Source organism: Crotalus tigris, unplaced genomic scaffold (assembly GCF_016545835.1).
Source record: "Crotalus tigris isolate CLP2741 ecotype Arizona unplaced genomic scaffold, ASM1654583v1 scf7180000017987.690289119674:8195010, whole genome shotgun sequence".
Lineage (NCBI taxonomy): Eukaryota > Metazoa > Chordata > Lepidosauria > Squamata > Viperidae > Crotalus > Crotalus tigris.
The window spans coordinates 387,151-397,909 of record NW_024096758.1 but is presented as its reverse complement, the minus strand read 5'-3'; the positions used below and the strand labels follow the sequence as shown (position 1 = coordinate 397,909).

General features: G+C 33.3%; 1 protein-coding gene across 1 annotated transcript in view; it reads right to left on the bottom strand.

The window, feature by feature from the left end:
- Nucleotides 1-268: 268 nt before the first annotated feature.
- The window catches only part of TBC1D22A (TBC1 domain family member 22A), a 128,102-nt gene continuing 117,611 nt past the window's right edge, over nt 269-10,759 (bottom strand). The window contains exon 13 of the mRNA XM_039345917.1: nt 269-3,359. Within this exon, the coding sequence (XP_039201851.1) occupies nt 3,231-3,359 (129 nt within the window). The 3' untranslated portion in view covers nt 269-3,230. The remainder of the gene's footprint in view (nt 3,360-10,759) is intronic.

Genomic DNA, 10,759 nt, shown 5'->3' with positions numbered 1-10,759 from the left:
TACCATAATGTCTGTTGCTTTATTTGCAAACCCCCCCCTCTCTCTTTCTTTCTTTCTCTCTCTCTCCTAGTAATATTTGTGTACTTGGCAGCATACACATTTATTTTTTTAGCATTCATCATACAATCATTACCATTAAAATAATTTCAAAATCTTTTAGGATTTCCTGTTATACCTACATATCGTGACATAAAAAGATTTATTCATTTGAAATTATATGCTATTATGAATTCCAAAAATTATACAACAGACACATATATACAAAATCTTGGGTATTAATTACATTTTATTGATGTAATACAAATCTATGGGCTTTTCCATATGAAATTAAAGACTAGTGCAACTAGTTTGTTATAGTATGTTTGAGATGTACAGGCGATTGCAAGATAGTTGTATCTTTCATATTTCATATTTACATATTTAGTACATTGTTTTTATTTACACTACTAAGCATATACTATAGATAGAAATTGGTTATCTTCACTGTACAATTAATATTGCATTTATGACAAGAAGGCTTTAAGCCTTCAATATAACATTACAAATCATGCTAAATTATTGAATTGTTCCAATATCTTTTCTATGTTAGTAAATCTTAAATGGAAGAATATTGATATTAGATAGCAATTCAAAATTTTAACAAAGGGATGTAAAAGCAGCAGAAATATTTTTTCCACATAACAGCCGGTTGGGATGGCACTTTTCCTGAGTTATACAAAGAAATCAAGACACAATTTCAAGGAAAAAAAATAAGTACACAGATAATATATCAGATGACCAGAATGATATCAGCTGTCTTAAATACCCAATTTTTGTACAACATTGGAGGACAGAGGCATCCTTTGCTTCTGATGCACTCATGGTTTTTTGTTCACAGCATGAAATATTATTCAGTTTTGAAGAGGAAGCAATAATGATCCTAACAAAGCGTGAAAGTCATATCAAATGGAATTAACAAAGATTTTTTTCATTTCTCCCAATACATTTAACACAATAAAACAGACCCATTTTACATACGAGATATTCCTATGCAAATTATACAATTTTAAAAAGTACAAATCCATGTTCTCTATATCTTATTTTCTTTTGTAATGATTCATACAATTTTCACTCTCATTGCATTTCAACTGGGTTTTTTTCTTGAGGGCGGGGAAAGTTTTATACATTTTATTTGACATAATCTGACAATTTAAAAATAATAATACACTGAACTTTAAAGTATCATTATGTTTAAGAATCGCTTAACCCTTGTGGCTAAGAACCTTCCTAAATGTTATTTCCATTATATGATTAAAGTCAAGAATCTATTGGAATACATTGGCTGTGAATGACTCAGACTCTGCATGGTATATTAGTAGATGGATGATAGGATTAGAATTAACAGATACTTTAACAGAAAGTGATGGCGTAACTCCTCAATAATGTATCCCTCTCAGATCAGTACTGATCTGGAAGTTCTCAATAATTATATCCTCTTTGTGACTGTGCTTCTGTGTTACAATAATAACAGAACTACTCTGCTTTGTTCAATAAAGCTATTAAAAAGCATGCATTTGAAAATGAGGAATTCAAATGGAACTGGAGTATGTTTCACAATCACGTAGCCCAATACAATCCAAATGCATAGTTAAACAATGTCAGAAAGAGAATATGGCAAATACTCTACTGAACAAAATATCTTTAAACAAGAAACTTTGAAACATCTTTGCAGCCTATGAAAGGCCAGAAAAATAGTTCTATTTCCTGTAATTATCATGTATTTTGGCATCTATACATACAGAAAGGAAGTCAACATACTGTATACAACCACACTAAGGCATTCAAATAAAGACTTAAAGGCACACTTGAAGAGCTTCTAATATTATGTTACTCCATTTATAGTTTGGATTGATTCAGGACTTAGTGAAGATATGAGTGATAAAGAGGTTTTCATAGATCATATTTAGTAGAAGCATACTGGTATCATTGGTACTTTTGCAACAACCTTTACTCTATATGAAAATCAAGAACACTTGGCTTGGTCAACTGTATGTGAGATAAGATAGTCTTAAAAGAATAAATCACCTTTTGCTTAAAAAATGTAGTGGAAACATTAACTGCTTGAGTCTGTTAAACTGGACTCTTCAAAAAATGGTTGGTGAATATTTTAGAAAGCCAAATCATTTATATTACTAATAAAGTCCTTTCACTGAATTCCTTCGATAAGTTGCTGCTAAACATACATTTTTTAATATAAATTGAGTCTTAATTAATCAAGAACTCTGCATGATGGATGCAAGAGAGTAGATTTGAAAAGACTTAATCAGTGCAGTTTTCTAACCCTGACCAACACACTGCAACTCCATGCTTATATTCTGAAGTATACCCATACTCATACCAAATCACATTGTCAAGTGCCCTATCATATCATAAATTCAAAATAAGGCAATTAGCACATCAAAATATATTCTTCATCTATAAAGTAAGATTTTATCTAGGAAAATATTGAAACTAAAAGATCTACATGCTCAAAAAGGTTTAAAACCATTAACTTAATAATACATTATGGCAAGCCAAACTTATTTCCTATTCTATAGTCAATATATTTTGGAAACTCTAACATCAAATAACATAGTAAACATTATCTGCACACTGCTGAGTAAAACATCTGAGGATCTTATTTCACCATGCATGTGGCACTATTTTCAAGTTTTAAATATTGTGTTCCATAAAAATCTACTCCTGGGTTTCATTGTGTAAACAACATTTCTATTAAAAGAAGTTAAATATCCTGTGTTTGTGAACAAAATAAGTGTGCAACAACCTCTATATGACCTTTTTGCCTAATTTATTTGTACTCATTTTCAATGCAAGACTGATTATTCTTGTTAGCTTGCATGCACCTCAGACACCAAAAATACTTCCATCAAAATGTTGAACATAATTGACTAGGAATAAAACTGATGGAGACAACATAATCAGTCATTAGATCCCAATGAACATAACACATTTGCAGAGTAACTCAATTACCAAAGAAAAAAGGGACCATAATGAAAATAAAATTTATTTTTTTTAATCGGTGAACAAGAATATTTCTTTTTAAGTACACAACGTTTTCCCCAAGCCTGTACTCTCATTTCTTTGGTAATCCAATAGCTTCTTGCTCAACAGTTGACAACTGTGTTCCAGCACAACCACAATATAGAAACTGATTTGGTGTCACAATCAGAGCCACACTTCGTAATTTCTTTTTATCTCTTGTAATGGTTCGGTGCATCTGCAAATGCAAACTTCAGTCTGTAGGCTTCAGCAAGGAGAACACTGATATCTTCATTTCCCCAATGCATCGTAGGCAAATTCTGTAAAAAGATTAGTAGTTCCTTGTGGGAAGAAAAAGAGAAAAAAAAATCAAAAGATATATTTGTTAATTTCACTGGTTAGTTTTGCAGTATCAAACTAAAACTTCAAGATTGGATTCACGGAATTTGAATTCTTTCTAGATATCTACATATATATCTGTAAAATCACAACTAAAATAGTGAGCAGGTCATTTGTGATTCAAGATAAAATATCCTGACAACTTTGGGCTATCCAATGAAGCTGCAAGGCCACATAAATACAGCACTAATTCAAAACAGAAAAAAGCAAAGCAAAATTCCATTTAGGTATAGTAGAATGAGTGAAAAGAGAAACTCAGAGTCATTGGTAATGGCAAAACGTGTTGCTGATTTTTTAATTGATCTTCTCTCATTTGGAATGAACTATTCCAGATCTTCCTGAACACCCAGGTCTTGTGTTAATTTCATATACAATTAGAACTGATTTACAGAAATCTTCTTCTAGTATCGTCCAATACTGTCCAGACAATATGAAATTATGGAATATGTATTAATTTAGCATTAATCGCTAATAATTTAGGGTGAGAGTTGAAGCCAAACACCCTTGAAAGGCAGTAGGTTGGAAAGATTGGGTTTACAATCTTCCTTCACTAGATAATTCATGCTAGCTTAACTATTGCTCACTATCTATTTTCTCAAATAGCTAGGTATTTTATTTCTAAGAATAAATTTGTTCTTAGGAATAAGATAGATCCTAACCTGTAATAATGTTAACCAGACTTATTTTAAAAACTTGAAAAGGATTCGTAAAATGAATTCCCTTAAGACTAAGCCAGCTATTACTAGTTAGATATCCCAATACTGACATGGACCAGCTGTAAAACAAAAGAAATAATGTGTCAGTTTTATATAAAAGTAAAATAAATACTAAATCAAAGTTTGAAGTACTGCCAACAAAACTACTCTGTTGTAATGAACTGTTGACATGGTTTAATAACCATTGTACAAAATATGGGTACTTTTTTTTTACTATATCAGGGGTAGGCAACCCAAAACACTCAAAGAGCCCCTTGGACCCGTTTCCCACCAAAAATAAAACACTGGGAGCCGCAAAACCCCTTTGATATCTAAAATGAAGATAACAGTGCATATATCCTTTTTTACCTTTATTATAGGTGTGTGTGTGTTTGTGTGTGTGTGTATAGAGTGTAAAGGTGAAAAGGATATATGCAGTGTTATCTTCATTTTAGATGTCAAAAGGGTCTCTCTCTGTCTCTCTCTCTCCCTCCCTTCCTCCCTCCCCCCTCTCTCTTTCTGCCCTTGGTCTGCCAGTCCTCTTCCCCCACTCAGTGTGTGTGTGTGTGTTTCTCTCTCTCTCTCTCTCTCTCTCTCTCTCTCTCTCTCCCCCCTCTCCCTCTCTCCGATCTTCTGCTCACCTGGTAAGCTGGCTTCAAGCTGTTCTCCAAGAAGCTGAGACACATTCTTATTGGGCTAGCTCAGGGGTAGGCAGCCTTGGCTCTTTTATGACTCATAGACTTCAACTCCCAGAATTCCTGAGTCAGCATAGCTGGGCTAGCTAGCTCTCTCCTGCCCTTCCTGCTTCCTGCAGAGATGCAGCCAAGGCAGGAGCCCCGTCCAATAAGCTTGTTAGCTTGTTGAACAGGGTGAGGCCACTCTCTTTTTTACACACACACACGCACACACACACACACGCAGAGAGAGAGAGAGAGAGAGAGAGAGAGAGAGAGAGCGAAGCGAGCGAGAGAGAAGGGAAAGGTATAAGTGTCACTCTCTCTCTCTCTCTCTCTCTCTCTCTCTCTCTCTCTCTCTCTCTCTCTCTCTCCAAATGACAAAGAAGGCTGGGAGCCGCAGGGGAAGGCTCAAAAAACCACATGCGGCTCCAGAGCTGCACGTTGCCGACCTGTGGACTACACGATACATACAAGATGGGTATCTCTCTAAAACGAATGAGAAAGTATATGTCTCATCATCTCTACTCTCATTTCACACAAGCCAACACTATAGAACAGAAGTAGTAGACACATTCCTAATTAGAATAGCCCTTTCAATAAAACTTCATAAAAGGGCTTAAAAAGATTTTTTATAGATGTAGATTGATGAAATTATAGAATATATTTTTAAAAATAGAACTGTATTTGTTGGATTTATATTGTTATTTTAAATATGAAAAATAGGTTGTAAGAGCTACATGTGATAGGGAAAAACTTAGTTTTAATGAGTGATCTAATATTAAGGATACCTGGAATTCCAATTAGATGCTTACTGAAATGTAACTGGAATATGACAATTGTAATTAGTAAAGCTTAAAACAGGATATAGATTATCATAATTGCAAGGTGATAGAGGATTTTTGTTTGATGGAACTTTATCTAAAATTGTATTAATTTTAATAAGTAATATTATTCCTTATAGAGAGGAAATTGTTTATAAATAATTTGAGCTATATGTATATGATTTTGTTCTTGAATGATTTGATATTCTGACCACCACGTTGTGTCCTAAGCTTTTGTAAAAAATGGAAAAAACCAATAAAACTTTTATTTAAAAAAAAAAAAAGAATAGCCCTTTTCAGAGACTTCTGGTCCTGTGCGGTAGTGGACTGGTTGCGGGCTTGTGGACCGCCGCACCCCCGCAGCCAACTTTCATCCTGCCTGGAGACCCTAATGGGTCCAAGCTGCCACGGAGAGGCGACGAAAAAAGAAGGGTGCCCCAGCGACTCTGGAGTGATGGCGGTTGTTCCGTTCGTCTTGGGGAAAGCCTTCTAACCTGACAGGAGAAAGGCTGTATTTCATCGATCAGCCCAAGCTACTTGCAACCGGAGCCCAAAACAACTAACCAGCATTACAGTAAACAGCGTGCTTGAAACTGGGTGAGGAATCTGATTTTCCCTTTTCTGTTCTGCACTTAATTTCCTGGAAAAGATCCCCAAGAAGCAAAATACCTCCGAAAGTAAAGGAGGGGGACTTCCACGCCATCCTTATACTAACGGAAATGGCGAATTAAAATTTCTATGGAGGATCAAAATATATGGTAGTGAAATAAATTTATGAACTTGAAAGCTAAAATGTAACTTTGGACAAATTTAAGATTGTTGAATGGTTAAGACTCTCATTTTAAAGACCATTGTTCATATTGAAAATTAAATGTATGCTGACACCTAGTGGTGGATGAAGATTATGACAACTATGATTTCCATAGAGAACTTGCCAAAACTCTGTTTGTGACCTTCAAAGCTTTAATAATAAATAAGAGCTGTGACAAAAAAAGAAAAAAGAAAAAGACAACAATTTGGGTTGCAGACAAAGAGAGAATTATAAACTTTAGGAAAAAATACTTTTTTGAACTCTTTGGCTTACAAATATCTATTTAACCGGGACTCTAAATCTATTTGCAGATAAGAAGGAAAACTCCAAATTTGGCCACCATGGATCAGAGACACGTAGATAGAACACAACAAGAAAACATAAATACCTCTCAGGAGGAGATAGATAGTATACTGCAGTTAATTTAAATAACACTGAGTTCCAATTTTAAAAAAAATCCAAAATAACTTTGAAAATACAAATCAATTTATCTCTAAGTTAACTTTACAACAAAAAAAAACTTCCAAGAAACAACAACAGAGAAGGAGCAGACAAAACAAATAAGTGGACATAAAATTGAAAATAGAGACTCAAAGATGGAACTTAACAAAGCAAGAAAACATGATTTAATCCTAGTGGGAAAAAATTTACAACAAATGGAAAAAAACAACTCATCCCTTAAGACTACAAAATAAATCTGAAGACAAAAGAACAGATTGGATAAAATGGAATGTAGAAATGTTGAAAACATCAGAGAGAAAGGAAATGATAAGAGAAGCAAAGAAGGAGAAAGAGAAAAACATTTTCAAGAAACATGGAAAGGCAAAGGCCTCACATAAAGACACTTTATTCGATTTACTTCTTATACCTACAGCAACAGTCATGAATATATGGAAAAACTTTTTGATTCAGCAAAACACATTGATCAAGAAAGATACTGGTCAAAGGAAAAACATCAAAGTGAAAATTAAGAAAATAGATGATGGGATCTATAAGAGAGAATATTTAAAAAAGAAACATTTGTTTGAATATGGTTAAAGAAATAGAAAAGATTCTGAATATATATGTCATTCTAAGAGATGAATTCCTTAATACTGTATGCTTTTTTCCCCTTTTTATTTTATTTCTTGATATAAGTAATATAATACTGCTGAATGGCCTAGATGAAAGAAATGTTTTAGATAATTAAAGGTGTCTGAATTTAGGGAAATTATAAAGTATAAAAAAGAAAACAATGTTTTGATTAAGAGTTAAAGGATTAGATGACTAGGTACATTAAATGGAATATTTAAAGATTAAATGTATATTTTAATCATGGTTAAAAAGAATAAGAAGTTTTGGGAATGAATATATATTAGCTTAGGAAGAATATATATTTTAAGTAGTATTTTACTTTTTATGTTTCTTTATTCTTGCTCTCTTTTCCTTTTCTTTACTGTTTTTACCTATTCTTTAAGAAATGTAAAAGTGTTGAGATGGTTTATATGGGAAAAATGGATTTAAATCTTTAAATGTAATTAACTGTTGAGAAAACCTTAACCAGTAAGAATACTTTGAACTTTATGGGAGAAGCAAATCTAAATAAGGACTGTAACAGGATAAAAGATGAGGCAAGCAGAGTGATTAGATAGAAAAGAAATATTATATTGATGTGATCATTATTTCTAGGAATACTGGGGAAAAACATATATGTAACTGTTATTTATCAAAATAATAAGAACTGTATTTATTTCAAGGTTTGTAAAGAAGACATTTTGGGGAAAAGGGCAAATCAACTAAATGTACTATGTGGATTATGGATTATAGAAACCAATTGTTAATTATTTTTCTTTACAAATGTAAACCCAGAAAGCACACTGTTTACCAACTATTAAGTGATTTATGTTTTTAAAAAATCAATAAAATATATGGGGGGAAAAAAGAATAGCCCTTTTCCCCCCAGAAAGGCAGAAATTATGATGCTTGCAAAACCACTAGTGAACACAGGCATTCTGAAAGATTCAGAATAATGACCTTCATTACTGTTTTTGCCAGATTCAACACTAGCGTTTTTTGTCAGATTCAAGGTCTGTTCCTCCAGTGTGGGGGAGGATGCATATATAGAGAGAAAATCTCTCTTGTGCTGGAGGAACAGACCTAAATCCGAAATCCCCTCTAATGTACTTATAACCTTCCTTGCTAGCGTCTCCATTGATTTTCTGGGGAACCAGCAGAGAAGATTGCAAAGGCCGAACACATGATTGCAGAGTTCTAGGCCACCAGGCATAAAGGCGAAGAGGTTTCCGAGAATATAAAATGGCAGTCATGCGACCAGGGGGAAGATGGTGTGACTTTTTTATTTTTTAAAAAAAAAAATTCAATTCTACATTTTAAAAAATGGTATATATTTTACAGAAGTGTTATTTCTCCTTCCTTCCATTACTTCCACTATATATCAAGCAATCCACAGATTTCATAGAATATATTTTCATTCTTGCATACTAAACTCATGCTACCTTTAAAAATGTAACTATCCTTTAGAACAATTCTATATTATGACCTGGATTTGTGCAGGATTACTTTTTATGTCAATCTTCCTCTATACTATCTTTCACAAGGTTCCAAGAATAATTCTAAACCTCAAATGAATCAGTAAAAGCAGTTTTTATAGGCGATTTCTTTGACAATTCTGTTACTAGTTGCAGAGGAAAAATTCTAGCCAAAATCTGGATGACCTAGCATCAAAAATAGAAAAATAAGTGATAGTTATATTTGACTCAATTGTCAGCTTTTACAATTGGTCAACTAGGACTGGCAATTCCCAAGAAGGTGAAACCAGGAAGGTGACATTTTGACAGAGCAAACTTCCATTAAACTTTCAGCCAAAAAAAGAGACTGCCTTAAAATACAGAAAATAAAGCTAACAAATTAAGGGAATATTATTCATCATGTTAATATTTCAAAAGGAATACAATACTATAGATTTTCAAAATGGTGCACACTGGGCTGGAGTTAATTAACTTTTCTATTTTTTTTAATTCTATGCATGGGACTTGTGAGAATTGTTATCAATTTGACACTTGAAGCTGGTGCCTTCCTTTGGAGCATGTCAGTTTTTCATATAATTAAGTTCTTAATTAGAATTTTAAAAAAAGTAATGAAAGTCATATTGAGCAGAAAGCCAAGGAAAGTATTTACAGCCCTAATAGTGTCTGCCTATCCTTGACTTTCAGTTCAGTAAAACTGAGGTCAGAAATAATAATGCCCTAGAGGGGGGGAAATTATGTGGGTCAATTATTTGATTTGGTGAGGCAAACAGTAAATAACTGTGGCGCTAATAAGGCCTACTACATGAGTTAAGCAGCCAGCTGGATTCTTCTACTAAATTAGACTTTGTTTTTTTTTTTTAAAAAGGTAACATTTTATAGACTAAATGAAACAGAAGAGGAAGTCTTGTAATTCAAACGCTTCTTAAATGGTGAAGAGAATATTAAGGATGTGTCAATAAAATTGAATACTGACATTTATTGGTATAGCAGCCTTACATAGCCCTCTAAAAGGGGGGCATATATTGGCTGAATAAAAATTGATTTGGCATTAAAAGAGAAAGATTTTAATGTTTAGGACAGAAGAAAGGAAAAATGTGATGCCTATTTATGAAAATGAATGAGATTACTTACATAAGTATAAATAAAGTAAATTTAGCACCCTGGCTTTTAACCCAACTGCAAAACCCAGCTCCAGAAAGCAGAATGCCATTTATAACAAGGAATTGTATCCAAGTGCTTTACATCAGGTGACAAAACAAGACATATTTGCACTGTTTGTTTTCCATCTTGCTATTGCAGTATAACAGTTTAACATTTAGTGAGTCCTAAGAGAATAGATGCAATTAAAAAAAAGAAAAAAATAATAAATCACTTTTCTTCTGTCAATTGGTCTAAAAAAACAAGCACGTGTCACTTTATTCCATATTATCCATTTTATACCCCAAGGTTTCCCTCTCTTTTTTTTGGAGGGTGAATGTTGATTTGCTCTCATAAGCAGTTTTGATTGAATTTGCTGCATCCAGGGTCTGTGGTTTTCATTTTTATTTTCACTACAGGCTACAAAATGATAAAGCCAATAATTGGCACTGTTATTCGGATTCTACTGCAGAAAGAACTACACAAAGAAAACAATTTTCCTTAGAGCAAGGCTTTTCCAGTGGTAGCTGTGAATTACCAACAAAAAAGAATCACTGCTAAGACATTTACTTTGGCTAGTTTAGGTCACCTAAACTGCAACAAACAGAAAAACCTTTAGAACATGGGTAATATCTACAATTTAAAATAAAGCAATTATTTGGTGACAGTTATT